General features: G+C 36.7%; 1 protein-coding gene across 16 annotated transcripts in view; it reads left to right on the top strand.

Annotated features, from left to right (window-relative positions):
* ANKS1B (ankyrin repeat and sterile alpha motif domain containing 1B) overlaps positions 1-17,154 on the top strand; it is a 1,348,742-nt gene that overhangs the window by 130,785 nt on the left and 1,200,803 nt on the right. For 15 of the 16 annotated variants that reach the window (XM_074267164.1, XM_074267169.1, XM_074267161.1 and 12 more), the window contains exon 2: positions 16,756-16,836. The exons of the other annotated variant lie outside the window; for it this stretch is intronic. In XM_074267164.1, the coding sequence (XP_074123265.1) occupies positions 16,756-16,836 (81 nt within the window). The remainder of the gene's footprint in view (positions 1-16,755; positions 16,837-17,154) is intronic. 16 annotated transcript variants of the gene reach the window in all.

Raw genomic sequence — 17,154 nt, 5'->3', positions numbered from 1 at the left:
TATTTTTGTCTAGAGCAAGGCTTTTAAAACTTTTTCCACTCAAACCCATTTTTTGCTCAAGAAATTTTGACATGATCCTGAATATATAGGCATATAAGATAGGTATACAAATTAAACATTTACTGATAATAAATTATAATTTTGAAATCCCCACATTCAATTACAAGACCCCTTATAGGGTCTTCAGTTTAAGAAGCTGGGATCTAGACAATGACTCAATCAACAATGAATGTGAAGCAATGACCGATGAAAAGACACTGGAGAATACTACTTGCTTTATGATATTGGAGAGGTCCTGTGGTAGAGGAATTGGGCTTATTCTTTTTGGTCCTGGAGGCAAGTATTCCGACTAGTGGGATGGAAGTTATATAAGGAGTCAGGTTTCAGCTCAATAAAAGCAATAACTTCTTCCAAATGATAAGGGCTGTCTAAAAATGGAATGAGTTGTCTCATTAGGTCTAGTGAGTCTCCTGTCCTTGCACATATTCGAGAGGAGGCTGACTGTTGGGGATTTTGGAGAAGAATTTCATGCTTCAAAAAGAGGTCAGATGACAGGCACCCTAACTCTCACACAATCAATCAAGAATTAATTGAATGGATGAGAAAATGTTAAGTATTTATTCTCTTTATGATGACCCTGTGCTGAGCTATGGTTGTCAAGAAAAAAAGTGACATTTTTTCTGTCTTTAAAGAGTTTATATTCTAAGAGGAGAGAGGGCTCATAGAGGGTAGTAGATGTTAGGAGAAGAGAAATAAGCATTTATTAAGCATCTACTGTGTGCCAGATTCTCTACTAGGTACTGGGAATACAAAGATTTCAGTGAAATAATGTAACCCTTTGATGCTGAAGGCATTAGATGGCTAAATCAGTAGTCTTTGGGTCAGGGAAATCTGAGTTCAGACATTTATTATGCAGGTAATCCTAGGTAAGTCACTTAACTTCTCTGTTTCAGTTTCCTGATCTGTAAAATGGGGAGAATAATCACACCGACTTCTCAGGGTGTTTGCTAAGGTCAGATGAAATAACACATAAAACAACCCTTGATTTGCTGTGTACAGGCTAGCTAACTATGATTCTTTTAGTCATTCCTGGTCAGATTCAATAGAAGAAAGAGCTGTGTTTCAATTTTATTTAAAAATATCAGGCTGCACATATCTAATCATGATGAGAGACAGTTTGCAAAGCTAGGATGACCTAGCATTTAGACATGCTTTACATAGCCTTGACAGTGATTTCAGAGTGTGCTGGGGTGTTCTTATTCCCAGTGCACTTAGCAGACTTTCCACCAAAGAACTGTCAGATTTTGGGGGAGGCTTGTTTTACTGGCTGTGGTTTTTGACTTAATAGATAATAGGTCACAAATCAGTCTGTCATTATATCATTCAGCTGCTGCTTCTGGTCTGAACCATCATAGGGGAAAATACAAAAGAAGTTTCTGACCTTGAACATCTTAATGTTTTGAGAGAGATACGGTGACTCTGGACTTGGAAATTGGGAAAACCTGTTGGAATCCTGTCTCAAATTCTTAGTAGCCTGTGTGAGCTTAACTTCTTTAAGCCTCAGTTTCCTCATTTTGCAAATGAAGATAATGCCATCCCTTTCAGAGTATCCAATGAGAGAATGTAAATATTTATAGTCTATATAAGTGTCAGCTCTTACCTATTTAGGTTTTATAATCTATCCTTGATGGATATTTCCTGAAAAAGAGGAAGCTTCTCTTTAGGATTCACCTTAAGCAGAACTATGAAATAAATGACTTGTGTAGGATGACCTGAGACTCTCCATTCTGTATATTTTTGTTTCTATGGATGTATGCCCTCATTCCTTTAAGGTATCCTGTACTCTCATAAACATCTTCTCTCCCCCCACCCTTTTTTTTTCTCTGTTAGAGGGAGAAATTTCTGTCAAAATTTTTTTCTGAGCTGTTCGGATATGTGACTCAATTCCTTTGCTCCAAAGCCAGTGGGTTAAAAGCACTAACCAATTTTTATCAGGTATTTATAGGTTTACATTAAACGCTGGAAGAAACTTAAGTTTTTTAGCCTAATCTCCTTTGTTGTTCAATTATATCAATTGTGTTCAACTCATTGTGATCCCATTTGGGGTTTTGTTGGTTAGGATACTAGAGTGGTTGGCCATTTTCTTTTCCTGACCATTTTGTAGATAAGGAAACTGAGGCAATCAGGATACAGTGACCTGCTCTGCTAGTAGTTGTCTGAGACCAGATTTGAGCTCAGGGAGACGAGTCTTCCTGATTGCAAGACCAATACTCCATCCACTATGGCACCACTTAGCTGCCTATTCCTCTCATTTTGCAGATGAGAAAATGGAGACCCACCAATGTTAAACAAGATCAGTGGCAAACCTGGGATTGCAACCCATACTTTCTAGCTCTAAGTTCATTGTACTTTCATTTATACCACAGGACCTTTTGCTATTTGACTATTTTAGGTAGTTTGTATCTTCCTGTGGTAAATGGGGAATATTAGAATAACTCCTAGATATTTAAAAGAACCCAAACTTTATTTTAAATTTTTTTTAAAGAATAGTTTTTTATTTTCAAAATACATGCAGATATCGTTTTCAACATTCACTCATTACCATTCACCTCGTGTTTCAAATTTTTCTTCCTCCCCTTTCCCTACCTCCTCCCCTAGATAGCAAGTAATCCAATATGGGGTAAATATATGTAATTATTCGAAACATATTTCCACATTTATCATGCTGCATAAGAAAAATCATGTCAAGAAGGAAAAAAATGAAAAAAAAAAAGCAAATAAACAACAACAAAAATGAAAATACTATGCTATGATCACACTCAGTTTCCCCGAATCTTCTTTCTGGATACACATGGCTCTTTCCATTCCAATTCTATTGGAATAACCTTGAATCACCTTGTTGTTGAAAAGAGCCATGCCCATCAGAGTTGATAATCACATAATCTTGTTGTTTTCTTGGTTCTACTCACTTCACTGAGCATCAGTTCCTTTAAGTCTTTCCAGGCCGTTCTGAAATCATCCTGCTGATCATTTCTTATAGAACAATAATATTCTATTACATTCGTATGCCATAGCTTATTCAGCTATTCTTCAAGTGTTGGAAACCCAGACTTTCAATGAAAAGAACCATAAATTTGGATTATGAGATCTGGTGCCAAATCTGGCCTTTTTTATTGTACCTATATGACTTTGACCAAGATATTTGATTCCTCTGGACTAGTGCTTACTCTTCTATAAAATGAATGGAGTGGATTAGATGTTCTGTGAGTTTGTTTCCTGATAAAAATTTATGCAGTATAGTGAATAGAGTGATACACCTGAAGTCAGGAAGACCTGAGTTCAAATCCAGTCTCAGATACTCACTGATTATATGACAAGTCATTTAACCTGTCTGCCTCAGTTTCCTCATCTATAAAATAGGGGTGAAATAGTAGCACACCTACCCCTTAGGGATGTAAGGGTAGAGATATTTGTAAAATCCTTAGCAAATCTTAAAGCAGCCATGTAAATGTTAGCTAAAACAGGATTATCTGAGTGACTTTGGACAAGTCACTTAACTTCAGTGGGCTTCAATTTTCTCATCTGTAGGATGATGGAGTTGGACAAGATCATCCTTGAGATTCTTTCTAGCCCTAAATCTATAATGCTTTATATCAGTATTGGCATTGTCTCTACTAATGAAAATTATGATCACAGTGTAACTTAATAGGTAGTCTGAGAGATGCTGTGGGTCCTAAATTCATAACTTTAGTTAACTGGTCAACATTTGTATGTGTCTCCAATAGAATATTTTTAAGCTCCTTAATGGCAGGAACCATATCATTTTAATTTCCATTTTCAAGAAGAACCTTTAGGCTAACCTGAACTAATTTGTTCTCTGGTAACAGATGTAGAGTCCTTTCTCTGGTTGCTACTTGAAGCAACTTGGGAAGAGTTATCAGAACTGACCTTTTGGCAGAACTTTTAAAAACACAGGGTCCTGTTCCTATCATGTTAGGATCTCAGAGGAGCACTTTAGTAGGGGGGGGGTCTCAGGTTTAAACCTTCTCTGTTTACTTTTCCAGCTTCTCAAAGTTTCTTCATTTTTCCACCTATACTTCTTTGTTTTATTAAGATATACTGGACCTGGAAACAAAATTACCTGGGATTAAACCCAATCTCTCAAATTCTGGGAACTTCTCCTTAGAAGAAGGAAGCTGTGTCTCACTCTCCTAGACTCCTAATTTTTCACTCTGCCTCTGTTAATTTCTAAAGAAGATCTAGATTCATCAACTTGTTTTGTTAGGAGAGCCACCTACTAGTGGCTACTAGGGGTCTAATTCTGACCAGCAGAGTAGAATTCTTCATGTGAGAGGATGATAGATACAAGGAGACTGAGAGGCAGTTGCATTCTCTGACCTCTCACCTCTTTCCTCTTCCCTCCAATTTATTTCATTTCCAATTCATAAGCAACATCTGCATCAGTAAAGGCTCATTTGCAATTCCTTCAAGTATATTATGATTCACAGCTGTGGGGGCTTTCCAGAGAACTGACCTGCCCTTTCACACTTAGGTCTGGTCCTTAACAATTCCCTGTTTTTTGTTTTATGGGAACATGATTATATTTCCCCCCAACAGCATGGTCAGTAAGTTTGTCCAATATTGTTAAGCAGCTGTTATCTAAGTCCATATGCTGCACTATCAAAGTCTTTTCAGTCCTATTCCTCTGGATGGTTGTAGGGTGAGTCACTATAACAGGTATTAAATCTTGTGAGATGTCATGGAGGCAAACTTTCTGACAAACGGAGAAGTAGGCTTGTAGTCAGAGTAGGCATGTTTCATATGTTCCTCATCAGTCTCCTGGCTTGGCCCTTTGATGTGTTGGCCCATTTTAATTAGCTGGACTGAAAAAGTCTTACCAGGTTTCTTCTCCCTTTCCTTCCTCACTAGTTACCAAAGGAACTCTTCCTGGGAGCATCCTACTCATGTACAGCTCTCCAGTGCTGCTGCTTCTTTGTTTCTTGTGCCCCATGTTGGGTGCCATTTATTATGGGAGCAACCTACTGGTGGCTACTGAGGATCTAATTCTGACCAGCAGAGTAGATCCCTTTATGTGAGAGGATAATAATGATATAAGGAGACTGAGAGGCAGTTGCATTCTCTGACCTCTCTCCTCTTCCTTCTTGCCTCCAATTTATTTCATTCCTAATTCACAAGCAACATCTGCATCAGTAAAAGCTGATTTGCAACTCCTTCAAGTATGTTATGATTCACAGCTATGGGGACTTTCAGGAGAACTGACCTGCCCCTTCACACTTAGGCATGGTACTTAACATTCTTTGTCTGGACATTATGCTTCTATAACTGCCTATTGCTTTTAGGATCTTAGAGTTTTACAGATGAAAGCGCTATTTATATTGGAGAAGGGGAAGGATAATTCTATCCTACTGGTCTTTTTTTTTTTTTTTTTTAATAGAATTGAACATACAGAAGGAAAAAGTGATTAGTGTAGAACATACTCTTCTGTATAGGAACCAATCTAGCTTCTTTTGACTAGGATGGACTCAAGACTTATTGACTCCTCAAAGTTAATCTGGAGAGAGCTGTGCCATTTAGAATTACCTCAATCCACACTTTATGTATTTAGGCTGAATCTTGTAAGATAGACATGAGGAGTGATTCCTATTGGAATGGGTGAACTGAATTCTCATAGGGTGACTAATTACTCTCCTCAGATTTCTAAGTGTTATCCTGAGGGAATAGGTTTCACATGACCATCCATTCAGACTATAATTGACTTTTGGAAAGAGTTATTTACTAAATTATAGGCAATTGGATGGCTTAGAGGGCTGAATTCAAATCCGATATTATGCATTTCTTAGCTATATGATGAACAAGTCCCAACCTCTGTTTACCTTAATCTACTGGAGAAGGAAATAGTAAACCATTCCAGTATAGTTGCCAAGTAAATCCCATGGACAGTTTTGCATGCCGTGGTCCATGAGATCCCAAAGAAATGGACATGACTCAACAACTGAACAACAGCATTTACTCAGTTGGCATAGTAAAAACAGTTGGCAAAAGAAATTTAGGGGCTTGTTATCTCACAAGGACATAGGGATACACAGGAGAATGACCTCTAACTCTAGAGAACATTGTCAAACTCAAATAACAAAGTGGCCATTCAGCCATACACAATGATCCCTGTGGACCACATGTCAATGCAAATGTATAAACATTATTATATCTAACTTAAAAACATTAGCTAACATTTCCAATTTGCATTTTAATCTAGTTTTTTTGAGCGGGTACTTGGTAGTTTTTTTGAGGGGGTACTTGGTAGTGCTGTAGGTCATGCACCTTTGCATTTGACACCTCTCTTGTGGAGTGATGCTGTGCAGTGCCCATGGAGGCTATGCTGGATGTCATTTCTTGAGTGCCCAGATGGCATTCTTCTCTGGTGCTAGGGTGCCTTTGTGTTTCCATGGTATTCCTTGAAGTTTATTCTTCCCTTAGGTCATTATCTTTCTATATGTGTCTGTGTTTGCCTTTGATGTGTTCTTTCAATTCATTATCTGTGACTGGTTCACATTTTGTGATAACTGGATCAATGAGGGAAGAGTGGAACACTCCTTTGGGGGTCTCCCTCCCTCTGGTACAAAGCACAAAAATCTACTTCTTTAAGGCATTCCTGCAGTTTAAATTCTTCCTCAGATACTTGCGAGCTGAGTGACCCTGGATTAGTCACTTAATCTTACTTTTCTTCACATGCCTTATCTATAAAATGAGGAAGCCTGTATTAGGTAAACTCTAAGATTCATTCCAGTTCTACATATGTGGTTACCAGGATATCCATGTTGTATGAAGTAGAAATGATGCATTTTTTAGTTGAATTTCATTACTGGTTTTACTCATCTTCCTTTCTTCCTCTTCAATTCTGATTGACAAATGTGCAGAGCCCGGGAAGAAGGTCCAATCTATCCTCCATACCATTGTTAGCCCAATATTTCTTTTTTCTTTTTTTCTTTTTTCTTTTTTTGTTGAAGCCATGTTGACTTTTTTTCTTTTTGTTTTTTAATTTAAAAATTTTTAAAATTAATTTTATAATTATAACATTTTTTGACAATACATATGCATAGGTAATTTTTTACAACATTATCCCTTGTACTCCCTTCTGTTCTGAATTTTTCCCCTCCTTCCTTCCACCCCCTCCTCTAGATGGCAGGCATTCCCATACATATTAAATACGTTATAGTATATCCTAGGTACAATATATATGTGCAGAACTGAATTTTGTTGTTGTTGTTGCAAAGGAAGAATTGGATTCGGAAGGTAAAAATAACCTGGGGAGAAAAACAAAAAAATGCTAACATTTCCACTCATTTCCCAGTGTTCCTTCTCTGGGTGTAGATGATTTTGTCCATCATTGATCAATTGGAATTGGATTAGCTCTTCTCTATGTTGAAGATACTCACTTCCATCAGAATACATCCTCATACAGTATTGTTGTTGAAGTGTATAATGATCTCCTAGTTCTGCTCATTTCACTCAGCATAGCCCAATATTTCTTAAGCATTACTGTGTTTTTGAGACAATTGGGGTTAAGTGACTTGTCCAGAGTCCCACAAGCATTACATCTTTTTTTTTTTATATGTTAACTTTGCCTTCCCTATAAAATTGTAAGCTTCTTGACAACATAATCTTATACTTGATAATTCTCCACAGTCACTAGTGTATCTGAAAAGCTTTGTGACCCATTGGAAAGAGCAGTGGATGTTCAATCAAAATCTCAGTTCAAATTACTCTTCTACTAATTGCCATGTCACTTCATTTGGTTGAGGCTCAGCCTGCTCGTTTATAAAACTGAGTTAATAGTACTTGGACTATTTACCTCATTGTTGTAAGGAAATGCTTTTTAAACTGACAAATATTACCTAATTTAACAAATTAGATTTTAAGGTCCTTGAGGGCAAAGGCTTGCCTTATTTATCTTATATCTGTTCTTGTGTCCAGCACCTAAGACTTCACGAATTTCCAATAATTACTTGTTGATTTATTTGGGGTAGCAGCACTTTGGACTGGCCATGAATTGATCCAAACTATTGGTTTTGCTATATTCCCTCAATTACTTTTCACCCTGTAGTTTCTAACATTCTTAGAAGCAAACTAATAGCTTTCTAGCTTCCTATCTTACTGAAAGGGGGGCTTTTGAAGGTGCCGTGTTTATAGCAATTTTCTTTCAGAGCCACAGTTCCATTTATCTCTCTCAATCCTTTGTCTATAAAAGTAGCCCAGGGAGAGTGCTGTTGGAAGTTATACAAGCTTCTCTGTTCCTCAGAAACTCCTTGCTTTCTGTCCATAAACATGCTGCTCAAGGCCATTAAAACACTGTGTCTTTTCTAGCACTCATGCTCATCTTAAGCTGCTAGAGACCTAGTGTTTTGTCATACCCAATGTCAGACACCATTATTTTCCTCATTACTTTCTGGAATTTATTGCTGCTGCTTCAGTATCTCTACTTTCTTTCTTTGTACCTCAATACCTTGTTCTGGGCTTTCACGAATGTAGGTTCTTAAACTTTTTCCACTCGTGATCCCTTTTTGTTTGAGAAAATTTTGTGATAATACGTACATAAGTATATGAAATAGATATACAAATAACATTTTATCAATTATAAATGATAATTTTGCAATACGCACATTCAATTATGAGACTCCATATAGGGTTGTGACCCACACTTTAAAAAGCTGGGAGTTAGACAACCCTTTTCACCCAGCTGCCATAGGTGTGGCATGAATCTTGCCTTACTTTGGTGTAATTTAAGATGAAATCCTTGTCCTATGAGAAGGAAAAGGAATGTGGTAGTAAGGATTATATACGTTGGATTGGTTTTAACAGAGAAGTTTCTGCTTAGTGTTTGAAATTAATGCCATGTTCCTGACTTGTTTATTTTTAGGTGCAATTGGACAATAAAAGATATGCTATCTTTTCAATACTAACATTTGTTTTGGTCTGGCAGAAAGATGTGCAATATCACTGAATATCTCTCAAAGGGCAATAGAGAGGGTTAGTACAAGCAGACATCTGATAATTGAAACAGTGGTAGAAAGGGATGTCATCAGGGAATTGTGGGAGAGGAAGGGAAACTGTTGGTCATATTGCAAGGGCAAAGAATGACAGATGGATAAATGGAGTGATCCACTAGTATATTTGGATATTGAAAGAAAGGCAGGTCCTTTAATATGTAGCAGGTAAAGTTATGGGAAGTCATAGAGAACAACCGAACAGGATTGGTTGGAATGGGTCAAATCACTGGATGAAACTTCTGAATTAATGAGACATCAGAATCACTTGAGCATGAGAGGGAAAGAAGAGGAGGAGAGGAGGGGTCAACAGAAGGGAAGAAAGAGGTAAAGAGGGAGGGAAGGAGTGACACAAAGGGAAAGTAACAGGGGGAGGGAGGATGTAGGGAAAGGGAATTATATTTATTCTTCACAACAGTGTGGATAATCCTAGCATGACAGATATTGTTCTTACTAGGATTAATAGGATTATGGAGATAGATTGTGAGACAAAAAGAAGTTCTTACTAGATTTTGTGATGTATGGAAACATAGTATTTTGACTTGTTGAGTGTTTGCTTGTTTGTTTTTTTCTTTCTTTTGGTTTTCATCTTTCCCTTGTGGATTTTTCTTGGACAACATGACAAATATGGAAATATATTTGAAAGAATCACAAATTGTGCATGTTTAACCTATATTTCTTGCAATATATTGCAATATACAAATGTATTACAAAAATGAACTTATTTGGAAAAATAAAATACTATTAAAATTTTAAAAAGAGACCTTGGCCTAAACAAAGGTTATTCTGAGGCAAATTCTCATCATTGACCTCTAGTCTTATTGGCTAGATCAAGGCATATTTTTGGACTTCTCCATCTTCATAAGCTATACATAGAAACATTGGAAACTAAAAGATAAATCATATTGTCTCACAGATATAACAGACAAAATATTGCTTCTCAAGTCAGACTTTAAGACCACTAGCCAGGAGTAGGGTACTCATACTCAGGATATGATGTAGAGAAGAACTAAACGTTAGAGGTTGCAGGAGTGATATTCATTATGAAGGAGCTTTTAACTTGATATAATTTCTCAAGCTGGGGAAATATCCTTAGCTAGGATGGAAGGGCCAGATGAAGACAACTAATGAGGGTCTTGAATTTCTTGTTGAAGTTTTATTGGATTGGAAGCATGGACTCTTTCCATACAGGCAAGGATGTGGCTTAATTCTTCAATTTTTAATTGTATTTTTTTTTTACATAATAGTAATTTCCTGTTGTAGTTTGTCATTGGATATTTTTTATAACAAAGAAAAACAGTTGAATAAAACTGGACAAAAATATAACTATCTGACAGTACATCCAACATTCTACACCAGTACTTATCTGCCTTTATTCCAAGGAGAAGGAAATATGTTTCATTATCTTTTCTGTGTGATCAACGTTGCTCATTGTAATTAATCAGTGCTCAGTTGGTTTTTGGTAGTGTTTTCGCTATTATGATCACTATAACTAGACTAGTCACTCAGTGTCTTAGTGCCATAAGTAATTCTCCTAGATCAGAAATTGGAAAGTAGGGACCAGTTTGTGGTGTCCCGGAACTTCCTTACAAGGAGTTCCTCATACCAATGGAATCACAGGTCTGTTTAACAGCAATTATTTATATTTTTCCATCCATGTAATCAGCAAGCACTTATTAAGTACCTAATATGTGCTAGGGACTGCTATATTATTTATTACATAGATATTTCTTGGTGCCATATATTGCTCTTTATATTTCTTTCAATCATTCATGTGTTATTTCTTATGTTGCAGTAGTATTTCATTCCAGCTTAGCTTTACTTTGCTTGGATATGGAGGAAATGAGGTAGAATAGCAAATAGAATACTGGATCTTGAGTTGGAAAACTCAAGTTCAAATGTGAACTCAGACTCTTCCTAGCTGGGTGACCTTGGGAAAGTCACCTAACTCTGCCTCATACTTCTCATCTACAAAGTGGTGATAATAATAGTACTTATTTCCCTGAGATAAAAAGAAAAGTGAGATATTTGTAAAGTGCTTTGCAAACCATAAAGTGCTAAGTTCTTCTTCTTAAGACCACAAATATTTGTTATCATCATCATTATCACAAAAGGCAGGACAGTCTAAGTGAGTGGAAATTACAGAAAGGAATATTTAAGCTTAATATACAGAAAAAACTTCCCAATAACTAGAACTGTCCAGAAGAGGAATGGGCAACTTTGAGATGTGATGAGATCTTACTTGAAATCTTCCAAGCAAAGGCTATATAATCCTTTGTAATAATTTCATAGAGAGATTTCTCATTCAAGTACAGCTTGGTATAGATGGTCATTAAGAATCTTTCCATCTCTGAGATTTAGTTAAAGTTTTGGTTCAACTGTTAGTATAATAGTCAATGCACTTATAATGTTTTAAATGTGTATTTTTATAGCTATACTTAAGTAGAATATATATAGATATCATATAATGCATATATAACAATACATATAAGAAACAATAAGAAACAGATGATGTGAATAAATGAACTCTATAGGTCGCCTTTTCCCCCACCAGATCATAGGAATGGAGATTGATAGGATCAAGAAGTGTCAATATTTTCAATATAACCAATTTTTCTTGAAAATGTTTTGTTATAATTGTTTTTTACTTCACCTTCATTTCTAAATATTTCTCTTCTCTCTTTTCTCCAGGGAGCCATTCCTTGATGTTTTTTTTTAAAGAAAGAAGAAAGATCAGTTCAATGACTAAGATGTATTATCTGGGCCTGATTGTAGTAGCAATGTTTTTTGTCCATAGTTTCCTCCTCTACCAAGAAGGGGAAAGAGGATGATGTGCATATTTTCATTTCTTCTTCAGGGCCAATCCTATTCTTTATAATTATATATCAGTTTCCCTTTTTTTTTTCTCACATTGTTGTTGTGTATATCATTTTCCTGATTCTACTCACTTCACATTCCACAGTTAATATAAGTCTTCCCATGCTTCTGTCAATTATTTATTTTTTAAATCTAATGATGTAACATCATATTTGCATACCAGAATGTACTTTTGTTGTTGTTTTTCAGATTTTCCTAAGAAAATTATTGTTTCCAACTTTTTCCTATTATAAAAATACTGTTAGAAGTGTTTTGATGTATGTTGGACTTTTCTTTTGGTTTTTTACTTCATCTCCAAATTAATATCCCTAGTAGTGGTACATCTGGATCAAAGAGTCTGATCATTTTTATCTTTTTGGAGGGAATGTTACTTCCAAACTGTCACCCAAAGTGACATCCCAATTCCCATCATGACCAGAACATTAGTGTGTCTGTCTTTGTGTAGCCTCTTCAAAACTGAGTACACTTATCTTTTGCCATCTTTTCCCATTTGCCGATAATGAGGTAACACTTCAGATTTGTTTTGCCTTGACTCCTTTGCATTCTTTATTAGAGATTTAGAATAATCTGTAACATGGTTGTTTGTAGTTTGCAATTCTTCTTTTGAAAATTGTCTAGTCATGTATAAAAGAATTACACATGTTTAACATGTATTGGATTACTTGATGTCTAGGGGAGGAAAGGGTGGGAAAAGGTGGGAGAAAAATTTGGAACACTAGATTTTGCAAGGGTGAATATTGAAACTTATCTTTGCATGTATTTTGAAAATCAAAAGTTCTTATTAGGGAAAAAGAAAATTGTTTAGTAATACTCTTAGATTGCTTATCTATTGGGGAGTGACCCTTGATCTCATATTTGTATTAATTCCTATATGTCTTGGATATCAGACTGTATAAAATATTCAATGCAAAATCCCCTCCCATTCAATGCTTTAATCCTTATTCTAACCACAATGAGTTTGCTCAAATAAAAGTTTTCAATTCCATAAAACTGCATTTTTTGACAATTGGCTACTTCAAGAAGAATAGATGTCTTTTATGGAGAATGACAATTTGAAGCAAATAAAACTAATGGGTCCAATGAAAATTAAGGGCATGGTGATAGTGATACATAGCATTTTAATATTTGTGGAGCACTTGACATGTGTTTTCTCATTTAATCCTCAACATGAGATAGGTACACTTAATGTCCCCATTTTATAGATGCAGAATCACACTGGGAAGTTAAATGATTTGCCCAGGGTCACATTGTTGGTTAATAGATGAGACAGGATTTGATTTCAGATCTTCCTGATTCCTATTTCAATACTCTGCCAAATGACCCCGGCTCTAATTTCCAGTCTGAGTAGCAATATGGTTGGGTTATGACAAATAAGTAAGGGTCAGATCTCTTTTTCTAATCCTCCATTCTTATCAGTAAAAGATATTTTTGTTTATACACCTCTCTCCTTCCCTTCCTTTCCATGTCATTCCATCAAAGACCTTCCATTCCATTGAAGTTCCCCAACACCTCTGGCTTTCATTTGTTCTTCTTCCTCTGTGAGTAATAGTAAGTTAGGTTTTTGTAAAAGCAGGAGGAAGGAAAGGAATAGAACAAAGGAAAGGAGGTCTTTGGGAATAATCCTTATGGGATTCCAAACTGCACCACTGACTTTTCCCTTGAGACAGATCTGAGAAAATACATTATAGGCATAAGAAGCTATTTTGGGGATGTGCTAAAAACTTCAAAGGGGACAAGTTTACTGATAAGTGCTTGCTGACTGCTTGCTAATAAAGATATGGTGAAGGGTTAAGCTGCTATTCTGTAAAGTTAGGGGGTTGCTATATTGTCTCATATTGGTTCATACTCTCATGCTACTCCATGCCATGGGAATCTGCTGCCAAGAGGCAGGGTAATGTAATGGATAGAATGCTGTATTTGGAGCCTAGAACATGAGTTCAAATTCTTCCCCATACACTTGTTAAGTGTGACTTGTGAGGAACTTTTAAAATCTCAAAGCATAGTAAATATATCGGCTATTGTTCCCAAAAAGGTGGGAATCAAATATACTGCAAAACCAGTTATTACCTTTCATAATAACATGTAGAGTTAACTTACCATGTTTCTCATGTGGCATTTTGTGTATCAAGTTCTAGAAAGGACGTCAATTAAATAAGACATTCCACTCGATTAAAGATAGAAATTAGCATAGATTGAAGGCTTAAATGTGGAAGTTATCTTTGAGTTGGACTTCTCATTTTTAAAATAAAGAAGCTAAGACTCTTGGAGATGGAGTGTCTTGCCCATGTTCATCCAGGTAGTTTGGGATAGAAACAGGAAATGACCCTCTGATTTGGGTCCAAGTTTTCCCTTTCCCTCTCTGTACCTGTCTCTTCTCTCTCTCTCTCTCTCTCTCTCTCTCTCTCTCTCTCTCTCTCTCTCTCTCTCTCTCTCTCTCTCTCTCTCTCTCTCTCTCTCTCTGTTGGTCTATCTCTGTCTCTCTCAAATCTCTATGCTGCCTTCACAATCTACTAGGTAATTAATTATTTTTAGGTATTAGCCTGTATATTGACACAGTCCTTGGCTGATAGCTCCCATCTAGTGCTAGGAAATAAGTAAACAACCATTTGTTCTGTTAACTTCAGCTTATGTCTACTTTAAGCTGCATTATTTTATAGATATTTCTTTTGAATTATTGTGATAAAGCATTTTTTATCCGTTAGCTTTCTGGAAGCTGAAATTGATTCCTCTAATTGCAGAGACTAAATTAATAGATTAGTTTTGTCCGGTTATAGTTCCAGAGGGCAGAACTCCGACAATCGTCATGAATGTTTCTGTGCAATAACATGTTATTAAAAAAATATAGAAAGTCATCCTAATGGCTGCAATGAGTGAAAGTGCAAAAATGCAAATTAGATTTGATGTGAGTATAATGGGACAATGGAGCGCAAAGGTGAGTTACATAAGGAAAAAACTTCTTAACAATTAGAGCTATAAAAGTGTAATGGAAAAACATTTATTAAGTAATTAATATGTACCAAGTGCCATGCTAAGTGCTGGAGGTGGAAATACAAAAACAAGATAGCTCCTTCTCTTAAGGAGCTTCCATTTTAATTAGTATAGGCAGCACATAAAATTGTTGGGCTTAATGGCAGATGGAAAATCCAGTTAGTCCTTAGGGTTCAGTGAACAAAGCAGATTTTAGGCCTCTGAGATTGTGGAAAGTACTGGCAAGGTACATAGCCAATCATTCTACAAGCATTTATTAAGCACCCTTTTAAATAACTAAGTTGTGATCTTATAATACAAATACAAAAAAAGAAAGAATTCCTGATAAGGAGTATATATTTTAGTGGGACAGAAAACAAATACACACACACATACACATAGTGCATAAGTATAAAGTGAATCAAGAGAAATCTGTCCAAAATAATTAAATATAAGTTAGGGAGGAAGAACACTAGCAGTTGGGGAGATCAGGGATGACTTCATGCAAAAGAGGGTACTTGAACTGTTTCTTAAAGTAAGACAGGGACAGGAACTCTGAGGAAATGCTGAGGAGGGAACACATTCCAAATATGGTAGATAGTCAATGCAAAGGCACTAGGGACAGGGCAACAGGGAACTGTGTGAGTCACCAATGCAAAACCATCTTGACTGGATCACAGAGAACTGGTGGAAAACTAATGAACAATTAGACTGGAAAGATAAGTTGAGGTTAGATTGTACGGGGATTTGAAGGCTAAACATGGACATTTACATTTAATCATCTGGGCACTATGAAGCCAATGGGAAGGTGGTCCACAATATTATATGTGATCAACAATTTGTGAATGATGAAGCCTGAAAGATCTTATTAGTCAGTAACGAGAGCATTGAGGAAAAAGTAATACTTGCTTATTATGGAGAGAGCAGTTGAGTTGAACAATTACTATTGGGAAGAGGGGTAATGAGAATTATTATAGGAGTGGTTTGGAGTTCTGGTTTATCTTGGTCAGCAATGAGTTTTTCCCCTCTAACTGAAGTTCTTAAAGAAATAGTGAGATGATCAATTACCCAGTGTGTGGAAGGAGGATTTATTTTTTGGCTATGAGTTAAACAAGATGGGCACTGAGGTCCTTCCTCAATCAGAATTTTGTGATTCTATGAGGCCCATAGATAATATTACTTAAAAAGTTGTTGGAGTCTTCACCTGGTACATCCAGGCTGTGGATATGTCCACTATGACATATCTAATATAACATTTAACTAAGAATTGTTAATGACATTGGAACTCCCAAATGTGATCATTCTCTGTTATCATGTGCCCTGTGTCATATAACACAAAATTGTGTTTTAGTCTGGCAAACTGAAAAGGGAAACAGTCATTATGCTATTATTGCATTGAATGAAGTCGGAAGATGCTAAAAGCTTCCAAAAGGTTAAAAAAAATTGCTCACCTTTACGTGGCACTCGAAGTTTTGCAAAGCACTTTACATAGATTATTATGATGGAAAGTCATAAAAGTTCCTATGATGCATGATGATGTTTATATTTTCTCTGGCCAACAAACATTTGTAAAGCCCTAACCAGTGGCCATCATTGCACTCAATTCTGGTCCTCTCAAGAGTTTTCCTAATGAATCCTTTACCATCAGATGAAATTGAATGCTGCTTCAAGATGGACTGTTGGGAAAACATGTCAATCATCTTCCACACAGCCGGCATTTCCATACGCACTGCACTGCTGGCTATTGGGGACCCCCGGCTTCTTTTTGGTTGTTGATTTCTGATATTGTCCATGCGCGCGCAGATGGTCCTGCTCACTGGCTAACTCTGCACCTCTGCTTTATTCGCAGCATCTGGCGAGGTCCCAATGTGAACTGCACAGACAGTTCGGGTTACACTGCTTTGCACCATGCAGCTTTAAATGGACATAAGTAAGTGCCGCTTATTCAGACTGCCACTGGTCTTCTTCTTGTATTTAGTTGCAGATAATGAAGTTGATTCACTCAGGGTAGATGCATGAAAGAGGCCATCTGTCCCTTGAGGCTTGTGGTCACTGTGCTGGGGACAGTGAATTTGGAAAGGCTGCTAGGTAACTGCATTAACCGTTTGGAAGCAACCAGATATTGTTCTTGGACACCCCGTGTGGGGTTCCTGCCAAGTACAAAAGAGCCAAAGGTATTCTAAGCTATTAAACATCATCCTCTAGAGCAGGGGGAGGGAGGAAGCAAGGAGCGGCTTTCAGAGCTTAT

The sequence above is a fragment of the Sminthopsis crassicaudata genome, chromosome 5 (genome assembly GCF_048593235.1).
Source record: "Sminthopsis crassicaudata isolate SCR6 chromosome 5, ASM4859323v1, whole genome shotgun sequence".
NCBI lineage: Eukaryota > Metazoa > Chordata > Mammalia > Dasyuromorphia > Dasyuridae > Sminthopsis > Sminthopsis crassicaudata.
This window is presented reverse-complemented; position numbering and strand designations above follow the sequence as displayed.